The following is a 22,870-nucleotide window of genomic DNA, read 5'->3' as shown; positions in this document are numbered from 1 at the left end:
CAGGTACCAAATATATGAGCAATAGCCTCGCATTCTCCTGGGAGACGGAGAAAGTCTCAATTGTTTTATAGTTCAGAGTTGAACTAAACTATAATTGGGACTGTCTCAATTTTTTGGTAGTCATATTCTTCATTCTTTAGCTTTGTATCTTCTCAAGTTGAGTAATGTGCTAAACTGAGTAGTAAATTTAAAAAAGGATTTAAGAGAGATCATTATAAAATGAATTGCTTCTTCTTTGTAAGATACAGGAAGTTTAGTAGCTTTCTTGAAGTCTCAAATGAGAATCGATATGTTGAAGATAACATCTACTCTTTTGCTATTAAGTGATGGGCTAAGGGCAATTTACTAATGAAATGAACAGGCAGGAAACAGGCCATTGACTACAGAAGTAATTACAAAAAAGTATTTCTTTTTATTTTAGTAACTGCAAACCATAATATAAAGAATCCCTCCCAGTTGAAATATTTATAAGTAAACAACAACTGTGAATCATGTTTAATAGGGAAGCATTAGTTGGCAGAATTGGTGGGGGAAGAGGCACAGACAGTGCTTTGAATGGTTTCATAGAAAAGTTAGTTTGGACAAAGTTGTATCAGGCAATAAACTAATATTCAGAAGTTTGGTGAGGTTTACCAATGACTAAAGTGATAGGCAGGGTTAAGGTTTAAGAAATATCCCCGTGTACTTCCAAAAGTATGTTCTTACATAATGCAAAATGATCCACTAAAAAGGGGAGCGGGAGAGGGTGCTTTATAATCAAGTACATTTGAGGAACTGAGTGCAGACAGGATCACAGAGCTAAAAACAAGCAGCCTAGAGATGCTATCTAGCCTCTGGTCTCTATTTCTTTTTTGACTTGCTAAATAGTTTTAATATGATCTTAAAACTTTTATTAAAAACTGAGGTATTTCTAATGCTTAGAATAGAGCCCAACACATAATACATGCTCAATAAATATTTGTTAGATGGCTGAGTGAAAAAATGAACTTTTACATAAAATCATAGTCAAGCTCCTCCTCAAAAAATGTACTAAACTCCTATTGTGGTAACATCCCACATAATTATGCCTTTTAGATGGGGCAGGTGATTTCTAGTTCACTATCGTCTGTATCCTACCTTAATATCTCACACCTGGCCCACTTTACTCCTTTATGTGCCTAGCCTCTATAAGATAATTTTTTCTTGGAGAATCAGAGAAAATTATTAAAGGCTTTTGAAATCCTAAGCGCGTCTATGTGTACATATGAAAGTATCTCAGGTCTAGATCTAGAAGTGAAATTGCTGATTCAGTGGTATGCATAGCTTTAGGTTTTCTAGATATTTCCAAGTGGCTCTCCCATATAAATTTACCAACTTATATTTATACCTTAGTGTTGTCTGAGAGTTCTCACTTTTTCACACCCACCAATGCTTGGTATTAGTTCATTTTTTCTTTTGTAATGGTACAGGCATTAAATGCTATCTTATTAATGTTTTAATTTGCACTTCTCTAGTTGATGAGGTTGAACAATTTTCATTTATTTGCATTTCTTCATCTACGAATTGTCTATTCATCTTGAATCTATGTTTTTAAAAATTAGATTGTTCCTTATTTATTCCTTTGTACAAGTTAAAAAAATTTAGATATCAATCCTTTGTCAGTTAAATACATGACAAATGTTTTATCCTGCCCTGTAGCATTGTCATTCAACTTTGTTAAAAATATTGTTTTGTAGATATCATCTACTCCAGCATTGCTTGTTATTTCAAAAACATTAGAAAGTAGAGTCTATCAATAGGAAAAGAGTTACAGAAAATCTGTTATGCTAACATTAATATATAGAAAGCTATATAGTTACTATGATTATTAAATCAATGTAAGTAAATCTTAAAAACATAATGTTATATGAAACCAGATTTCAAGTGGATATGAATGGAATAATTTGCACAACTTAAAACACAGAAATCTATATAGCTATAGTTTATGGACAACTACTGTAGTAGCGATAGGACACATCCCAAGTTCAGGATAGTAGATACTATGGGGGGATGGGGAAGAACATGGAGTGTGAAGGGCTTTGATTGCATCTTATTTCCTATGAGTGGATGGAGGGGCACCTGAATTAAGATGTCAGTATATCAATGTGTTATATTCAGGGCTTATATAATATTTTCTTATATTTTGTTTTTATCCTTTCTGGATGTTTAAATCACTTCATATGTATTCTTATTCATATACACATCTATACACACATTCTTCAAAAAGAGCTGAGGAGAACACATGGTATATAGTTAATAAGCTACAATATTTCTTATTATTTAAAATATAAAGAAATTAAATATGGGGTGGAAACAGGAAAGAGTACTGTTTAATAACACTTATTCAGTGTTTCCCAACATAGTATCTATGAAGCTCTCTTTTCTATTTTTTTCTTCACTTCCTTGAATCTGGGTTATGCGTGTTCCATAGAACGCACTTTGAGGAATGAAATTTTTGTAAGACAAAAAAGCTCAGAGAAAAGCAAAGAGAAAATAAGAAGCTCAATAAAGTTAATGTCAAATTGAGTGTTGATTTTGACAAGACATCAAGAATGAGTTGGAATATCTTACCTTTCTTAAGTAGCAATGGTGTATTAGTAATTCATTTCACAAACCAGTATTCTTAACACTACCTCACTGTAAACATCGACTCTTCAAGATACCTTGTTTTGAGAACTACTTATGTAGATAAGTAGATATAACTTTAAAAAGTTAATAGGGACAATGCCATATACTATTATTCTTCTTTAAAATCTGTAACTTTGTAAGAGAAAAACATACTATTTTAAAATAAAAAGTATATTTCCTTAGCAAGTGCTTCATTGCACAACTATTTTGAGCTCAGTAATTTTCTTTCCTGACCACAAACTACATTTCTAGTGAAATAAATGGAATTACCAGACACCACAGGCACTTATTTTATTTACTCACAGGACTAGAATGGTTTAAAAATAAACATAATACATTGGACATTGCTGTGAAAAGTACACAAATTGCCCTTCTAGGACCTGCATAAACTTCATTATAATTTTGGGGCAATGTTCCTAGCAATTCTGCAAAGAAAGCGTGTACTGAGGCTTATCATTTGTATAGAACTCTGTAATTTAAAAATACATTTACACATTATATTCCCAGATGAAAAACTGGGGTATTTTGTACATTGGTGATATCAACAGTGCACCAGGTAACAATTATTCTCCCAATTTTTTTTTTTTTTTTTGAGACAAAGTTTCACTCCTGTTGTACAGGCTGGAGCGCAATGGCGCAATCTCAGCTCACTGCAACCTCTGCCTCACGGGTTCGAGTGATTCTCCTGCCTCAGCCTCCCCAGTAGCTGGGATTACAGGTGCCCGCCACTATGCCTGGCTAATTTTATGTATATTTAGTAGAGACGGGGTTTCACCATGTTGACCACGCTGGTCTTAAACTTCTGACCTCGGGTGATCCACCCGTCTCGGTCTCCCAAAGTGCTGAGATTACAGGTGTGAGCCACCGTACCCGGCCTCTCCCAATTTTAACAAGGCTACAAGGAGTTCATTAGCAAGACACTGGGCAAGGTCACATGCAAGTAAGTGACAGAGCTGAATCAGAACCCAGGTCAGGTGAGTCCAAATGCAGTATTGTCTTCCTATTATAGCATGGAGACAGAAAGAAAAATTCAACCATCAGGCAGCCTAGTTCTGGATTGCTTGTTCCTCTGAGCCTCAGACCCCTCCTATGTAAAATGGAGATCATAAACAGTGCTCATCTCAAGGCTACATAGAACACAAGAAGATATTCTAAGCAATGCATCAATGGAATGCCATTATTTTTATATCCAATTTTTTTAAACATAACCTCATTGTGATTTTAATTTAGTCCCAGCCAATGCTCAGCTTGACAATTTGGGGACAATATTTTCTAACCTACTTATTTTGGTAAAAACTCTTCCTGAGAAATTAGTGTTTTATAGTAATCAATTTAAGGAAATTCACTTTTGTTTTCACTAGACAGTTATGCTACAGAAAACAGTCTTAATTAATCACACAATAAAGGTGGTCTCAGGTATTTAGGTCAGTACAAGCTTCTGGGTTTTTCTTGTTTTTTTTTTCCCCCTCCTTTTGTCTTGAGGATTATTAGTGTGTTGGCATTTGACAAGGCATGCTGTGACTATTGCTTGCAACTGTCAGCTGAGATCTTCTAGCTATGACACTGAAAATAAGACCCAGAGTCAAGAAACATCTTTTGAAAATTTTCCTCCTTGTACCCAAACCAAGCATATTGTTGAAGACAATACTGGGATAATGGGAAACTTTTTGGAAGATTTGGGGATTATTGAGGCCATGAGTTCATCAAATGAGGACATATTGTGACTCAATTCTCATCACCAGATTTTCCAGGAGGCCCTGAATTTCATAAGATTCTATTCTTATTTACCTTTTTGTATTTTAGTTAATAAACGCATTATGGTTTAATATAGAAATGAGTTTCAAATAAAAATGAGTCTTCAAGTCAAAGTTTGTCAGAGAGTCCCAATTTTTAATCCAGAAAAGAAGACCAGGCTTGTTGTATAGTCCACAGTATCCTGTGTAAGATCTATAATCATGTATGCACCTGTAATGTACTACTTGTATTATGCAAAGTTTCAATACAAACTCTCTCTCAGTATGTTAATATGACTTCTCCATTCCTCCAAAATTGTATATGAATCCCTACTTAAGAGTTCTTGAAGAGCTCTTGACATTTCTCTGTCTTGAGTGAACACTTCTATTTAGAATCTAAAAACAGTAAGCAAAATAAGCCATCAGTAAATGCTACACAAAAGTTACTTTGTGCCCAACAGAAACTGATGCAAAACTACCAAGATTTAGTGAATAAAGAACATATCACATCATTGCAACGGTATGACTTGGTATTGAGGACTAGAACCTAAACCAAAGGCACACTCTGGGATCCTGGTGTCTTTGTTTCCAGCATGAGGACATGAAATCTGCTGTGCTCATTGGCTGGTCTTCAGTGCCTAGCCCTGTGGCTGCAATACGGTAGATACATGTTTACTGCCTGAGTGAGTGAGTGAAGGTGAGTCCTGAAATCACTGTACCAAGCAGAAAAAGAATTTCTACATTTAAGGAAAACAAATGTAGAGTGTGTATGTGTCAGACACCTGACAAGTTTAAGTGAAGTTTACATCTTAATGGAAATAGTCCTGCAAATGACCATTTACAACTTACTGTTAACACTATACAAGTCAATCTGTAGTCGTTTGATTGTGTGAATCAGCACTAAAGAAGACACTCTGACCTAATCTGCATTCAACCTCCATTAATGTCAGTGACCCAGGACAGATCTTTTCCAAGCAAAGGCCAGTTATTATTAAAAGGTCTGTGAGAAGAGCATACAATGCAATATGCCACAGTGTGAGTGAACCCTTTAAGTTAATGGTTGGTTGATTAGAAAGCATAACAACCACTGTTAAATTTATTAATAGAGTATAAAGAGGGAAGCTGGAGACATCTCAGAGAAGAGAACGCAGATGATTTGAGAATCACTGGGAACCACAGAGTTTGGTGGCCAAAGCCTTAGAGTCAGAGGAATCCAAAGTTGTCTGTGTGTGTTCTTCAGAGCTGTATCACCCCACTTTGACTTTGCACCTCAAGTGAAAAGTTCTAATTATATTTCTACCTTTGCAAACAGAGTTATTACTGCTATTGACACTTTCTAATTTTTCTTTCAGGCCCTGCTGCAAAAAAGAAGTATGTCAGTTATAATAACCTGGTTATCTAACCTGTTCCATTCCATGGAATCATGGAGGAGGAAGACCCTCAGTTATTTTGTCACCCAACCTGGCATAGGATTCTTTGGTCCTACCCGCTTCCCATCACCGGAGGAGCTTCCCCGGCCGGGAGACCAATGTTAGAGGATCCAAGTGACCTAAACAGCTGCTTTATGAAATATCCTTACTTTATCTTGGCTTAATAAGTCACTGACATCAGCACTGCCAACTCGGCTGCAATTTTGGACCTTCCCTACCAAAGGGAGTGTTGAAACTCAAGTCCCGCCCCGGCTCTTTAGAATGGACCACTGAGAGCCACAGGACCATTATGGGGCTGACCTGTCTTATTATGTATGTACTTCTAGGTTGCAAGGTTTTGAAATTTTCTGTACAGTTTGTGAGGACTTTTGCACTTTGCCATCTAATGTCGTACCTCGGTTCACTGTTTGTTTTCGAATGCCTTGTTTTCATAGAGCCCTATTCTCTCAGACGGTGGAATATTTGGAAAAATTTTAAAACAATTAAAATTTTAAAGCGATCTTGGCAGACTAAAACAAGTACATATGTACATGACTGTATAATTACGATTATAGTACCACTGCACATCATGTTTTTTTTTAAGACAAAAAAGATGTTTAAAGACCAAAAACTGTGCTGAGAAAGTATGCCCCACCTATCTTTGGTATATGATAGGTTACATAAAAGGAAGGTATTGGCTGAACTGAATAGAGGTCTTGATCTTTGGAATGCATGCCAGTAATGTATTTTACAGTACATGTTTATTATGTTCAATATTTGTATTTGTGTTCTCTTTTGTTATTCTTAATTAGGGTATATGAATATTTTGCAATAATTTTAATAATTATTAAGCTGTTTGAAGGAAAGAATATGGATTTTTCATGTCGAGGTTTTGTTCATGCCCCCTTTGACTGATCAGTGTGATAAGGACTTTAGAAAAAAGCATGTATGTTTTTTACTGTTTGTAATAAGTACTTTCGTTAATCTTGCTGCTTATGTGCCAATTTAGTGGAAAAAAACAACCCTTGCTGAAAAATTCCCTCTTTCCATTCTCTTTCAATTCTGTGATATTGTCCAAGAATGTATCAATAAAATACTTTGGTTAACTTTTTTATTTTCTGCAATAAATATTTTAGTTGTTTTTCCCATTAGTTACAGTTTATTTCATAAAGTCCTAAGTCAGAGAGCAATATGGACAGCCCAACTTTTTAAAGTAACATGCTTTAGCTCAGAACTACAGCCATTTCTGAAAGGCATATTAAAAACCCAGAGGTGCTATGTTGTCTCATAGAAAAAGTACTATCACAAAGTCCATGCAATTTTTTTTCTTCGTAATTGAAGTTGAGACCCAATAACTCCCAGATGTTTATTCAGCAAGTGGGAAGGGAAGAGGAAAATCAAGAGGAAATATTAGCTTAAGCAAATAATAGTCTGGGGGCAATTTAGTGAAGAGATAAATATTTCTGCAAAATTTATCCAAAGGACATAAGTAAAGATAGCCACTATGTTGCCTTTGTATTTGCAAACAAATATGGTGGCCATGTTATCAGTAGTGAGATGAAGACTTCGGATTCTCAAAACTCAACCACAGGAAGTATCCTCAGGATAAATTCATAGCACCTTGGGCCATCAGGAACTCAGAAAATAGTCTATTTGCAGAGGGGAACATTGGTTCCTAGTACTCAGGGCTGGGCCCCAAACAGTAAAATGTATTTAAAGGTTCTATGGTGGAGCTAACTGTGACTTATTTTCTGCTGTGACTAATAAAATTCATACCTGCATCTCATCTTTGGCATCTGCCAAACTCTTCCTACTGTGCCTTAGCTCCCACAGCCCAAGCAATGTGCTTAGAGACATTAGAAATTATTTCTTTTCAATATCTGACTAAAGAAAATCAAATGTATTTCCCCATTTTCCCCTACTCCTTAAATATCCTTCAAGCAATAGACCATAGGAAAATACAAATCAAAGCAGAAATGAGTTTTGGGTGATCCACATTTCCAAGTCATAAGGCCAAAGTGGTGTAAAACCTGGCTCCTCCTCCTGCTAACTCTCCATAAACATTCTGAATTCTCCATTTCCTCAGGCAGATGACAAGTTAATTGTGCCACCTGTCTCATAGTGTTATGAGGACTAAGAGAAAATCCATGCGTAGGACATAACAACAGTGCCTGGCAAATGGTTAACTCTCCATACATGTTAGCTATTACGACCAGAATGGCTATGACCACCAGCATCAACATCATCATGGTTGCTATATTTTGTTTTAAAAATAAAATCAAGTGTGCTATGCTTTCCATTCCAGACATGGAAAGAGAATCTTAAAAAGTACATGGGCAAGCCAGACTGTGTTGTGGCATGTGGTAGAAATCATTTCTTTCAAAAAGAAATTATGTAAGAGTCTTTCCCAAGTACTCAAATGTACAACCACGCATTCAGGGGAGTAGCAAAAGCAATTCCATTTAGAATTGCAAAGAACTACTTTCAAAGACCTTTGCTTTTCCTCTGGATTCCCAGGGGCAAATTGAGATAATGATCTTGATAGCCGCAATGATAAAAACTAAAACTTCTGCAGCACAATTTATAAGAAATTGTTACTCATATATATAATATACTTTACATACTTTATGCATACTACATATATTACAATGTATACCTTATATATCAATTTATTTAGTCCTCAAAATGCAGTTCTAACCATCTTCCACAATGCTAATCTCCAACCCAGTAGTTAAGGTGTGGCTGTAGCCATAGAACAGATAGATTGGGTAACATTATCAATACCAGGCAGCACAATGAATACACACTTCCCTCAGGTACTCAGGTCTCCTTGCTCTTCACCTGTAACAGGTATACCCCACCTCAAAGACTTGACATTTCATGATTCTCTTCCTAACACACTCTCCCCTGAAATAGCTGCATGATTCAAAATCCTCATTTATTTCCAGTTTCTGCTTAAACATCATGTCTAACGTCTTTCCTGACCATATCTAAAAGTACAGTCCTCCACCCAGCACCCCAGTGAATCCATTAACCTGCTTCATTTTTCTTTACAACACTTATGATTATCTGACTTTTCAGATTTGCTTTCTTGTTTTCATCAGTCTCCTTCTGCAGTGTTCACCAGGAGATCAGATATTCTGTTTTGCTCACCGTAATATCCTAGCACTTACAACAATGCTTGACAAGTGTTAGGGGTGGAAGGTGTCTGAATTACCAGCAGCGAATTCATACATGTCTGCAGCAACTTCAGTTCTTGCCTCCTCAGAATAAAGAATTCGACGGAGGGGCATAAGGTAGAGAAAGAGACCGAGGCAACTTTCAGAGAAGAAATGGACATTTATTTTTAAAAGCTTTAGAGCAGGAAAGAAAGGAAAGTACACTTGGAAAAAGACACCATGAAGGTCAAGTGCAGCCTTTAACCTGGTTGACCCACTCCCAGTGTCTTGAGCCCCTTTCCCATAATTCTTCCCTTAAGGTGGGCTCCCCGTATGCACAGTGCCCTCTTTGCCCGTGGGAAGTGAGCATGTGCACTGGGTTAGAAAGTTGTATGCATGCCCTTCTGAGGCTGTCTTCCCTTTTCTGGTGGAGTGCCCTCAGAAGGTTATGCTCCAACATTTTGTCTTTTAATGTGCATGCCTTTGAAGTTGCCTCTCCGTGGTGTCTGCATTTAATTAACACTTTACTGTGACAGCTGTGGACCATCAGGAGATAGTCTTTCCCTGGTGCTGGCTGGCTACCAAATTATCATTTTTAGAGAGGCAATGTGATACCTATTGAACCATAACCTGATAATTGCCTGACATTCCCGGTAGGTCGGGGGAAAGCCCTCTCCTGCCCCCTCTCCCTCAGCCCATGCCTGTCTACCTGTAACACAAGTAGTAGGCACTCCATAAATATTTGCAAATAAATCAGTGCAAGCAAGAATGAACAGATGAAGTGAAAGAGCTCAAGAATATCGAAGGAGGGCTGAGGGATTCTGTGCTGCCAAATAGTTGTAGCCAGCCCCACATCAGGAAGGACTAGAGTTGGGACATTAAGGGCCAAAAAGACTCAGGTAACCAAGAGGAAAGAAAAGGTGTGCACATTTTATACTCAGCCTCAGTAGTAAGGGAGAAGCTACTGCTGTTGGATGGGGTGTCTTTTAATTGGAAAATGAACTTCTTGAGAAGTGAAGTGGGAACTTGACAGATATTCTGAATCACAAACACTTTCATCTGAAGGAAGAAGGGAGAGGACAGGGAGGTGTTACAGTAGGAAGGCACTGGATTCAGGATCAGAATGCCTGCCATTAGAGCACTAAGCTCCACTACTTACTAGCTCTGCAGTATCAGGTACTCCATGCACCCCTGGGATTCTCTGTATATTCACCTCTACGATGGCAGTAGGACATGAATTCAAGTACTTTCGTTAACCAGCTGACTCTATATGGACTTGTTCCAGAATGCTAGCTTTGCTTTCAATGTGTACTAATCCAGACTGAACATAATAATGTAAAGCATGTTGGAGGCAGGAACTGGAGCCCCACATAGAGAGAAGAATCACTCTATTGCTGTGAACACAGTTAAGGCAGCCTAAGGTATCCATCAGTGCATTTGGCAGCTGCACAAACAAAACAACCAGGCTCCAATGGACTAAAATCCCATAATCCCTCTGCCAATTGTTACTGCCATATCATTCTCCATTTGATATTTTCCCTCTATAATTTATCCTCTTGTAAAATTTGCTTTCTCATGCTCTGTCTTCAGTGTCTGTTTAGATCCTAATATGCATATATACTTTCTACTCTTCCAACCTCTGTTCCAGTGATAAACCCAATTTGCCAATCATCAGCTAAGGTACTGATAACATTCTGGAAAATGATGCCTAGAATAGGGCCCTGGAAGTTTCTACCAGAGACCAGTGACTTTGGTGCATTCATCATCATTAGATAGGTATAGGTTTAGTTATTTTGCCATTTACAATACCCAAACTACTACAGGAACGACCAGTCTATTATTTTCTTTTGCACATAATAATAGTAAAATATGCGAAGACAAGGGGCATCTATCACGCGTTGTGAAAATGAAGACACTGGTATCTACAACATTTCTCTGATTTTCCATCACAAACGGGAAGAAATCGGACCAATAATATTATCAATTAACCTTGAAAGGCTCAAGGTTCCCTTTTATTCTCTCCAAGTGTTGACAGGATAATCTGCCTGATACTCTTCACTGGAATCCTGCCAGAGAATCAAATCAAGTTCATACATTATTCCCAAGGCCTTTCCCCTTTGAAGTCTTGTACCCACCTCCAGACTGAGCAAAGCTCCCATTCTCCAAGACTTCTGAAGGGGAAAGGACTTATCTTCATATTTACAAACTTAACCAATGCCTGAAATCACAAATTGGTTCCTGGCTCTGACTTTTACCTGGTGCGTTTATTTCATTTGCATATTGCTTAGCTATCTGGTAATGTGAGTAATGGCCAAAGAGCTGTAGGCAACTCCAGTAACTAAGTCAGTTGTACAGAGCACCCAGTTCTCTCATTCATGCGCTCTACCTGCTACTTGCCTTTCTTTGACCTGGAACCTTCACTGCTTTGTGACTTAGACACCATTGAGTTTGTCTTTCCTTTTCCTGTCTAGTATCTTTCCTCTTTAAGTCAGTAAATCCACCAATAAAGAGAAGGTGGAGGGAAAATACAAATTCTAATTTCTTCCCTATAACTTTTATCTATACAAATGCTTTTCAAACTTTAATGTGTCTGTGAATTACCTGGAGATCTTGGTAAAAATGTAGACTCTGATGCAGCAAGAAGGGCCCAGGATTTTGCATTTTTAATAAGCTCTCTGGGGATGATCACACTGCTTCTCCCTGAACTAGAGTTTGGCTTTTGACCTAGATTGTACATTAGATTCACCTTGAAGTTTTAAAATATACCTATGGCTAGACCTTCCTCCAAAGAATCCGTTTAATTGGTCTGGGATAAGGCCAGGACATTTTTTTCTCTGCAAGCTTCCCAGGTGATTTTAATGTGTAGAGGGATGAGGATTAATATTCCCCGCGAGTGGGTCTCAAACTTCAGTGAGCATTAAGATTTCCTAGGGGGTTGATAACAATACAGTGTTGGTCCTATTCCCAGAGTTTGACTCAATTGGTCTAGCATGGGGCTGATAATTTGCATTCCTAACAATCTCCCAGATGATGGTGATGCTGCTTGTGGTCCAAAGACCATACTTTGGAAAAATCCAAGCAACCAAACTGCTCTTCCAACATCTACCTTGCACACAAGATTTAAAAAGTCAAGGAAAAAAAAAAAGAAAACCAAAACCCAAACCTAGTATTTTCATTGACTCAAACATCTTGCAAACCTCCACTCCAGGACTTTAGGTTTCCTGATACTACCCCTGTAGTCTCTTGTCACTGTTTCACAGGAATCTGCATTTACCACCCACCCCCCACCAGCTTTTGTAGGATGTGGTTCAAACCTGGCTCCATGGAAAGTTTGCTATGTATTCACATTTATCTCTTTAAATTATTTCTCTGCTCTTCTTCCCTGGGGTCATGACTAGAGATTGAGAATTCTACTCCTAAGTGCCTTCTCTTTCCCTTGGCTCTGCCATCTTCCTGCTTCTGGTCTCAAGTTCATTACCAAAGTTACTTTTGCCTTTTTGAAATCTGTCTCTCCAAAGCATCACCTGTCCATTTGGCTATGTCCAGGCCACTATCCCCTGGCTAAGGATCTCTGATGACATTGATCTTTTCCTCCAAGATTCCTCCTCTCTAGGTCCTCCTTGCTGGCTCAAGTAAGATTCAGAAAAGCAATTATTTTCTCTTAACTGACCCTTGGGTATAATAATGGACAGCGGAAGGATATTTAATCAACAAATGTGTTGAGCACTTACAATATACCAGGCACCATTCTTCATTCCTGAAGACACAGCAGTTACATAAGAAACCAAATCCTCTGCCATAGGGGAGCTGGCATTCTAAAGGATATGGCCAGCATTTCTCACATTCTCCACTTTTATCCAGAGGTGACTGCTGCAAGATGCACAAACAGATCCACTGAAGAACACTCCAACTCAGAGTTGCACTTTCCTTATTGTATTTCTTCTGTTTCTCTACTGTGCCGTCACTTCTCTCTACTGTGCCCTCACTTCTATTTAAAAAACTTGGATGTTCCAATGCTTTATTTGGTTTGCTATTACTTTATGCTTTAGTCCACCACCCTGAGGGCTCCAAAAAGATATGAAGATCCAAACAGGCAAATCCCCAGCTGTCTACACACCTGGCTCCATAGTTGAGAAATTGCTTTGTCTCTCAACTGCAGAAAACTATTCACTATGAGAAAGGGAACTAGTGTTTTCCTAGGGAGCAATTATTCTAACTTTGAGTCAGCCAGCCAGCTAGCAGCATCCATTGTTGGAGTAATTGGCATATTTTTTTAACCTTGTTCTTCTAACAAACAGGGCTCTCCTGCAAAATCTGCATCTGGCTACTGAGCTGAACAATGACTGAGTGCATCTTAGTAATGGCCATCCTCCCAGTGAACATTTATAACTAAGTAAAATTGGGTCAGGCAAATCAGACTGGTCTTTGAGCCAATGGGGCAGAGCTGCCTTTGGAACTACCCAGACATTTGGTTCATAGAGACAGTATAGAGAGAATGTACTCAGCACTGTGCCAAACAATTCATATCCATCACCCCATTTAAACCCGAAAGAAAACAGCTCTATTTGGGGACTATCATCCTAATTTTAATAAAAGGACAGATTGGCATAATAATTTTCATGTCACACAGTTGATAAATGGCAAAGCTGGAATTTGAACTCATATCTCATTGGCCCAGAACTCTATACTATTAATCACTAAATTAGAATGCCCAGAACATGATTTATTTGCCCAAGAATAGCAATCACAGACAACATATATAAAGTAATAAACCCCTAACCAGAATGAAATAAGATTTTTTTTACAAGAGAAGCATATGTGTGGACAGAACATAATAATTATACTAAGATTGACTGTTAAACAGCACTGAAAGTGATTCAAAAGAATGAATGTTATAGAGAAGTGCTCAGTTATTTTCAAGATGATCTCAACTACATAAATGCACATATACATGCCAAGAAAAAGCTTGAAATATACAAAATGGCTTACGCAATTATGAATTATTATTTACTCAATTTTATCCCTGTACTTTCCATTTCCTTTGCAATAAGCATGTGCTATATTTATGCTCAGAGGGAAAAGTTAGTTTTAAAGCCATTCAATGGATTTCTGCTAAAATGGCAAATAGCACACAAAGGATGCTGGCTCCCAACTCAAAGTCATCTCTGGACACAAATTCAAGAGCAGCTGTTCTGAACCCTGCAGCTACAATCATATTGCCTGAGGGCTTTTGAAAAATGCTGATGTATAGGCTTCATGCCAGACAAACTAAAGCAGAAATTTGAGGGGAAGACCTAGGTATTAATATATATTTATATGTCCCCAGGGCATATTATTGAGATAAACATGGTTATCAGGGACTAAGAATTGCATGAACGCTGCAGATTAGGAACAAGAGCCATTCCCATGAATCAGAGTTCTAGCTCTTACCTGTTCCCAGAACATAGTCCCAGAGAAGCTAATACCCCCAGTGGGCCAGAATGAAACCCACAGAGTTAGTTATACACACAAATCTTTGTTATATGACAGAAATTTCAGAAAGCACTTAATCATGTGAAAAAAATTGGTATTTTTGTGCTTACGATACACCAAATCATCAATTCTAGATGGACTGAGAATAAAAATGTCAAAAGAGAAACAAAAAGCCTTTCATAAAAAATTTGGAAAAATATCTTTCTGACATCGAATATATAAAGTAATAAACCCCTAACCAGAATGAAATAAGATTTTTATATGTACTTTCCTTTGAAAAGATAAAAAGAGAGTTAACTATGAAAGGAACAACTGAAAATTTTGATTACATTAACATCGAGGCTAGTGTTCATCAAAAAATATTTCGGAGAAAGTGGAAATAAAGATACAACCCATGAGAAGATGACATGGTTTGGCTGTGTCCCCACCCAAATCTCATCTCGAATTGTAATCCTCACAATCCCCACGTGTTAAGGGAGGAAGCTGGTGGGAGGTGATTGGATCATAGGGGCAGTTCCCCCACGCTGTTCTCATGATAGTGAGTTCTCACGAGATCTAATGGTTTTATGAGGGGTTCTTCTCCGTTGACTCTTTTTTCTCCTGCCACCATGTGAGAAGGTCCAAGCTTGCTTCTGCCATGATTGTAAGTTTCCTGAGGCCCCTGAGTCATTCAGAACCGTGAATCAATTAAACCTCTTTCCTTATAAATTACCCAGCCTCAGGTATTTCTTTACAGCCATATAAAAATGGACTAATACAGAAGATATTTGCAATACCTCTATCAATAAAGGATTACATTAGGGATATATGCTAGGACTAAACATACATATGCTCGTGGAACATATGCTTTAGGAGTGTGTATCGCATATGTATATATATATATATATACACATATATATATGGGCTGAATATATATATATATATATATATATATATATATATATATATATGCCTGCCTAAAATTCATGTGTTGAACCTCTACCCTCCAACGTCATGTTATTAGGAGGCAGGTTGTCTGGGACATGATTAGGATTAGATGCGCTCATGAGGATCCTTTAGATATCAGAGAGCTTGCTTGCTCTGTTCTGCTCTCTGCCATGTGAGGGTACAATAAGTAGGCAATCTGCATCTGGGAAGAGGTCCTCACCAGAACCCCTCCATGCCAACACCCTAATGGCAGACTTCCTGTCTCTAGAACTGTGAAAAATAAATTTCTGTTGTTTATAAGTCACCATGTTTATGCACCTTGTTATAGCACCCCCCAGGCTAAAAAGATACTATGTGTGTATAAGGAATGCACACATACACACACACACACACATATGCAAATAAAATATTAGAAATACATATGTATATATCCCTATAAATCGGGAAGATAAAGACAAATAACTCAATAGCAAAAAGGACAGGCACTTCACAGAAAAGGAAATTATATGACTAATGAACACATAAAGAGATGCTCAACTTCATTAGAAATAAGGGAAATGTAAATCAAGACCGCAGTAAAGGAGTATTTAATACTAGTTTAACTGGCAATGTTAAAAAAAAAAAAAAAAAATGAGACCGGGCACAGTGGCTCACACCTGTAATTCCAGCACTTTGGGAGGCCAAGGAGATCACTTGAGGCCAGGAGTTCAAGACTAGCTGGGCCGACATAGGGAAACTCTGTATCTATTAAAAACACACAAAAAATTAGCTGGGTTTGATGGCACTTGCTTGTAATCCCAGCTACTTGAGATGCTGAGGTGGAAAAATCTCTGGAACCCGGGAGGCAAAGGTTGCAGTGAGCCAAGATCGTGTCACTGCATTCTAGCCTGGGTAACAGAGCAAGCTCCATCTCAAATAAATAAATAAATAAATAAATAAATAAATAAAGTCAAAGGAATGTCATATAGTGCTTATCTGAGTATTCATTAGTATCACCACTGGCAAACAATTTCCATCTCATAAAGTTGAACATTCACGTTCTCTAAGTCCCAGCAACTCAGCTCTCCTGCTCAATGTTGACCCAAGAGATGCTTTTTCTAAGTGCCCCAGGAGACATGTATGAGCGTATCTGCAGTAGTACTGTTCATAATGACAAAAACCTGCAAACAGCCCAAAATTCATTGACAGGAAAATGGATAAGCCACAGTGCAGTCACAATAGAATACTATGCAGCAGTGGAACAATGCAATCATTGTATAAATCATAGTAACATCGTATTGGGTGAAATCTGGTACTATAAATTGGATTTCCTAAAAGACTATCTGTAAGTCCTAAAAGACTGTCTATAAAATTCAGGACCATAGTTACCTCTTGGAAAAAAAAAAGAAGAAGATGTTATAAGAAAGAAGTACATAGACAGATATGAACTACTGGTACTATTATAGTTCTTGGGCTGGGGATAGGTTAGCAAGTTCTAATTATATTATTAAAACATAAAGAAGAGTGCCTGTGGACCAATCATGACAGTCCTTCACATAAGAAATGTCTACCTCAAATGCCTTTGAGGTAACACACAAAATACATACATAATAATTACAACTAAGGTTCTAATTTTCCTCCTCTACATCTATAAATAATGATTATTGTGCTTCTTGGATCATTTACTGAGCCATTCTCCTATAAATGACTTAAGAGTTAACAAATCTCCATCATAGCCACTGTCTCTGTCTCATCAATTCTGTTAAAAATGTGGTTCTATTCCCATTTGATCAGAAGAGAAAACTGAGGAACAATGGAGTTAATTATACCAATCACCCTAGATTTACAGCTTGTAAGTGGAAGAGCCGAAGCTTGAATGTACGACTTGCAAATCAAAATAAACTCTCTTTTCTAAGGCATCCCAGAAGCTCTGGTGGGGTGGGGAAGGGGTGCTCGAAGGAGTCTATGTGTATTTATGAAAGAGGATCAGAGCCACCAGGTCAACAATAGGCAGATCACCTGGATCTATTTTATCTTTAGTATCATTTTCACTCTCATGATTAAGAAGCCATGAATAGTGAAAGCTATAGCTGTTCTCCATGAAAGAGAGAAAATTATGACCCTTTATAAGCCTCAGTCCTTTATTTCATTAGCCTGACATTCTGCTTTGTCCTATATAGAAACATGAATCCTGTGCTTCTATCTGGTGATCCCTAAAAGATTAAAATTACGAGATTGTGGAGAAAAAGGAACACTCATACACTGTTGGTGAGATTGTAAATTAGTTCAGCCATTGTGGAAGACAGTGTGGTGATTCCTCAAAGACCTAAAGACAGCAATACCATTCGACCCAGCAATCCCATTATTGGGTAAATACCCAAAGGAATATAAATTATTCCATTATAAAGAGACATGCATATGTATGTTCATTGCAGCACTATTCACAATAGCAAAGACATGGTATCAACCCAAATGCCCATCGGTGATAGACTGGATAAAGAAAATGTGGCATATATACACCAAGGAATACTAAATAGCCATAAAAGAGGAGATCGTGTCCTTTTCAGGGACGTGGATGGAGTTGGAGGCCATCATTCCTAGTGAACTAACACAGGAACAGAAAATCAGGTGTTACATGCTTTCACTTACAAGTGGGAGCTAAATGATAAAATAAATGGACACAGAGAGAAACAACATACACTGGGGCCTCTTGGAGGGTGAGAGGAGGAAGAGGATCAGAAAAAATAACGGGTACTAGGCTTAATACTTGGATGGTGAAATAATCTGTATAGCAAGCCGCCACGACATAAGTTTACATATGTGACAAACCTGCAATTGTATCGCTGAATTTAAAATAAATATTAAAAAAAAAATTAAGGTCAGACATCCAGGCTACTGGCAGGACCTCAGGTCTGCAGCAATAACCTAACATAGAGAAATGAAAGATCCAGGAAACATCCATTGTTATGTAGACTGGGCTCCTCCTCTGACCCTCACAAAGGTGACCTACATTCTAGTTTTACCTGGGATTCTCCTGGCTTGGGTAGTGAAAGTCCAGCTTTTCAGTAATCCCTCAATCCTGGGCACAATGCAATGGTTGGTCCCCCTAACCTGGACCCCTTCAATTATCCTATTCTGACATATTAGTTTGGTGCAAAAGTAATTGCTGCTTTTGCCATTACTTGTAAAGAAGCCATGAATAATGAAAGCTATAGCTTTTCTCCGTGAAAGAGAAAAAGGGCAAGAGCAGCAATTACTTTTGCACTAACCTAATAATAGACCTTTTTCTTTTTTTCATGAATGGAAAAATTTAGGATAGGTCAAAATTAAGCCCAGGGCTTTCATATGTGAACAAGTTTATGTCTATGTCTCTGGAGAGAACTTGCAGATATGGCATAAATTTTTCTTAAAGATTTCTTAATACTTCTCATTTCCCCATGCTCATCTATGTGTTGTCCTTCTGAAAATTCTCATTCACATTGACAATGACATGCATGACTCACTAGGGTGTATGTATATTTATTTGGAACAAAAAGCTTTCAGACCAAGATTTCTGACATTCGAATAACTGGTATCTAAATGTTACCATATACTAGAATTACATCCTGTTCATTTTCTCACTCTCTTTGAACAGTGGCTCAAAAGTAAAAATGACAAATGATATACATGCAGGAATTCCCCCTAAATTGTCATATATGGAAAATAAGGCCACACCTGTCCCCAGCTCATCTGCAATTCAGAGGAAGTGGTTGATATATTTACCAGCCTGTTGCCTTACATTGTATGCAGACAACCAGATCAATTACACTAATGAAGATAATCAATATCTAGGAAGATTTTGCAATAGGGGTGTACCTGATCTACAAAAGCCACACAGGCAGAGAATCCAGCAGAACCAATAGGATTGTACTTTCTTTTTCTTATTATGTTAACAAGCTATCTGACATGATGATGTTTATAGAGAAAAAATTGTGCAGCATATTTCAAAGACTATTAATTATAGAAGGAATGGGTAATACAAGCCATCCATTTACCTCCAACCACCTACCATGGCGCAGATAATTTCTAATACTCAGCCTTTAAGGAACATCAGAATCCCTTTGGATTATTTGTGTTTTCCCCAAATTAATATGTTGAAATCCTAATTCCCAGGGTGATGGTATTAGGACATGGGACCTTTTGGAAAGTGATTAGGTCATGAGGTGAGTGCCATCATGATTGGGATTATGACCTTATAAAAGAGGCCCCAGAGAGCTGTCTTGGCCCTTTTACTACATAAGGACACAGAGAGAAGGTACCTTCTTAAGCCAGGAAGTGAGCCCTCACCAGACACCAAATCTGCTAATGTCATGATCTTAGACCGCCCAGTCTCCAGAACTGTAAGAAATAAATTTCTGTTGTTTATAAGCTAACTAATCTACTGTATTTCATTACTGCAGCCCAAATGGACTAAGATAGAAGGCTTGTTCAAAGACAAGTTGCTGGGCCCATGCACAGTGCTTCTGATTTAGTAGCGGTGGAATGGAACCCAACATTTGCATTTTAGCAAGTACCTATTGTTGATCCTGTTCAGGAAGGATCACACTTTGAAAACAGTGCTCTCAAAGGGGTAGGAAAGTAATGTTTTTCCCCAAGCTCAGTGGTCTTACATCTAAACAAGTCCAACTATATATCTCTGGAAGGTAGAGCTCCAAACACTTCTGAAAGATTCCTTAATACTTACAAACATGAAGTTCTACCCATCTATTGCAAGTGGGACTTAGATGATCAGCTCTCCAGTGATGATAGCCTAAGTGAGAGTCATGCAGTAACACAAACACAGTGAAATGTAAATTGTGGAAATTATGTGTAATGTATGAGTATTCACCATATAGTTTTTTTCTACTTTTACATGCTTCAACATTTTATTTTGAAATCTTAGGAAGAAAAAAATTCAACCTCCAATGAGCTATTTTTTTTTTTCAGGCATATTTGGAGTTATACAGAAATACCTTCATTTTAAATGAATTATATTTTTCATCCCATGTTTTTAAAGGAATCATGTAATTGAAATAATATATACTGGACACACATGATGATGTTAAAAATTTTAAACGTTGGGTGTTATAGGGTTGGAGATGGGTATGTCAGTGGGTCAGTGTGGGGATGGAAGGTGGGATGTGTACGGGAAAACTGGGTGAGGAGCTGTTATTGAGGTAGTATCCACGTGGGAAAGTAAAAATATGAAAAGTAGTTTAAAATATTAAACAAAGTGTATCAAATAGGATTGCATTTGGCTGCAAGCAGCAGAAAACTCAGTGAACATATATGGATTTATTTTTCTGAAACAAGGTAAAGTCTGCAAACAGTTGAGGTCTGTTGCAGCTGGTTAAGGAAGATGTCAAGATCCTGGATTATTTTTATTTTCCTGCTTTGCTCTCCCTTTGATGCATGTGACTTTCATTCTCAGATTCATGAAATGACTGCTGCACTTCCAGACTTCACACCCACGATCCAAGCAAAAAACATTAAAAAAAACTACAGACCTCCCTCTTCCTGAGGCTTTATATTTTTATTCAGGAAGGGACACCCTTCTTGCACAATCCTTATAATTTTTTGGCCCCAAGAACATCGCCTAGCCCCTTCTGAATGTTGACTGCTTCCAACCATAGGGTAGATAATAGAAGTTACTGAAAATGCATCTTGGCTGAGAAAACTCTCAAACTAATATCCCAGGAGATGTCATATAAACTTTTCCTGCTCCTAGCAACTTCTTTAAACTGGCAGGTAACAAGGACTTAGCACACAGTCACTAATGCCAATAAGAAAAACCTTGGAGATCTCTAAACAACTTATTAAATTCTGGAAAACTTGCCCAGAATTTAAGTGTTTAAACAGAGGGCAAAGAAAGGAAGGCTTATGTGTGGACTCTGAAGGAAATCTCAATGAGAATTCCACAGTGTGGATGGTGTGGGCAAGGTATTTTCCACAGAGCTGTCTTTGGAAGGCTGCTTAAGTGTATACCATCCCCAGAGTTGTTTAACTAAAACTCAGCACAGGAAAACATCAGGGTTGGCAAGGACCACTCCAATCCATGTTGCACAGATCATTAGGTTGTTTCAGAAGCCTGCCTGCTCTCTGGGTAGCAGCAACTGTCCCACATTCACTCCCATTCTGGATTGTATTTTAAGGCAAATTTTCTATTCAGCTTCTATTGCTAGCACATGAGGAATCACAATGAGATGTTCCATTTCAGGCTGTGATTTCTGTGCCAAACTGTCTTGGAACAGAACTGAGCATGGATCTAATTCTGCCACTCCCTGCTGCAATCCACTCTCATCTGCTTGATAACCAAAATTAAAATTAGGTATAATCCTAAATCAAGGTGATATGTTTTCATCCAAAATGGAGGCAGAACTAAAGATACCATAAAGAAATTGTATTTTCATCCTCATCCAAGCAGATGCCAAGACCTCAGTCTTTGTGTAGATTATCTACTGACTGAAAGAGTTTTACATTTGCTTTACTGATCTCTGTTTCCATTTTTAATCACCTTGCTAGACTTTTTGACAGTCCTTCAAAGTCAAAACAGAAGCCATGTAATCATTTTCCCAGTTCATTTCACTCTGCAAACCACTGAAGAATTATGAAAATACAAAGATATCATGATGCTTCTGTCTATCTATCACCAAGTTCAATGCCTGGGCTTATAAGTATCCATCTAAGTCCCCCAAGCTTTGTATTCTGTACTGGAAAGCTTGTAAACACACAGTGGGACTCATGCTATGTAATGAGGGGTAAGTGGGAAAAGTCACAGCACTGTTCACTCACTACGTGTGTTGGCTGCTGTGAAATGCCTCTCAACTACATTCCATGTTTCCTCTGGGTGGAAAAGTTAAATGATACATTTCCCAGATGCCTTTGCAGCTAAGACTCTGGATGCAAATTAGTTTTCATAATTTAAAAGCACACATATAGAACTTTGGGAAATGTCGTAGATAATAAAAAATATTTTATTTATCCAAAAGAAGGCAAGAAAAGAGAAGGGAAAAATAAAATGGGAGGACAAAAAACAATTGTATGATGGTTGGCTTAAATTAAGTAAATCAGTGATTTTGGTAAATGTAAATGAGTTAAGTATGACAATTAAAAGAAGAGATGGCCAGATTTTTTTTAAAAAAAGAAAAACAACTTTAAGTTGCTTGCAAGAGATGGTCCTTAAATACAGGGCACAGAAAGGCTGCAAATAAAAGAATGGTGTGATAGGTTGAAGAATGGCTCCAAAGATATCAGGTCCTAATCCTGGAATCTGTAAATGTTATCTTATTTGCAAAAGGTGTCTGTGCAGATGTGACTAAATTAAAGCTCTTAAAATGGGGAAATTATCTTAGATTATCTGGGTGGGCTATAAATGCTATCACATATGTCTTTATATATTTGTCTGTTTTCACGCTGCTGATAAAGACATACCCAAAACTGGGTAATATATGTTAGATATGAGTTCAAATTTCTTTTCAAAGGATTAATATGTCAGTATGTTCAGTTCTTTGTCTTCTACTTTTAAACT

At 37.7% G+C, this 22,870-nt stretch overlaps 1 protein-coding gene and 1 long non-coding RNA gene across 4 annotated transcripts in view; one reads left to right on the top strand and one right to left on the bottom strand.

The window, feature by feature from the left end:
* Positions 1–6,902, top strand: part of GRM7 (glutamate metabotropic receptor 7) — an 879,282-nt gene extending 872,380 nt beyond the window's left edge. For all 3 annotated transcript variants that reach the window (XM_055260434.2, XM_055260432.2, XM_063630706.1), the window contains one exon: positions 5,732–6,902. In XM_055260434.2, coding sequence (XP_055116409.1) covers positions 5,732–5,781 — 50 coding nt within the window. In that variant the 3' untranslated portion in view covers positions 5,782–6,902. The remainder of the gene's footprint in view (positions 1–5,731) is intronic.
* LOC129471619 (uncharacterized) overlaps positions 1–22,870 on the bottom strand; it is a 273,569-nt gene that overhangs the window by 123,943 nt on the left and 126,756 nt on the right. The gene's annotated exons all lie outside the window — the stretch shown is intronic.

Source organism: Symphalangus syndactylus, chromosome 21 (genome assembly GCF_028878055.3).
Source record: "Symphalangus syndactylus isolate Jambi chromosome 21, NHGRI_mSymSyn1-v2.1_pri, whole genome shotgun sequence".
Lineage (NCBI taxonomy): Eukaryota > Metazoa > Chordata > Mammalia > Primates > Hylobatidae > Symphalangus > Symphalangus syndactylus.
Note: the sequence above shows the minus strand (reverse complement) of the source record. Positions and strands in the feature narration are given on the sequence as shown.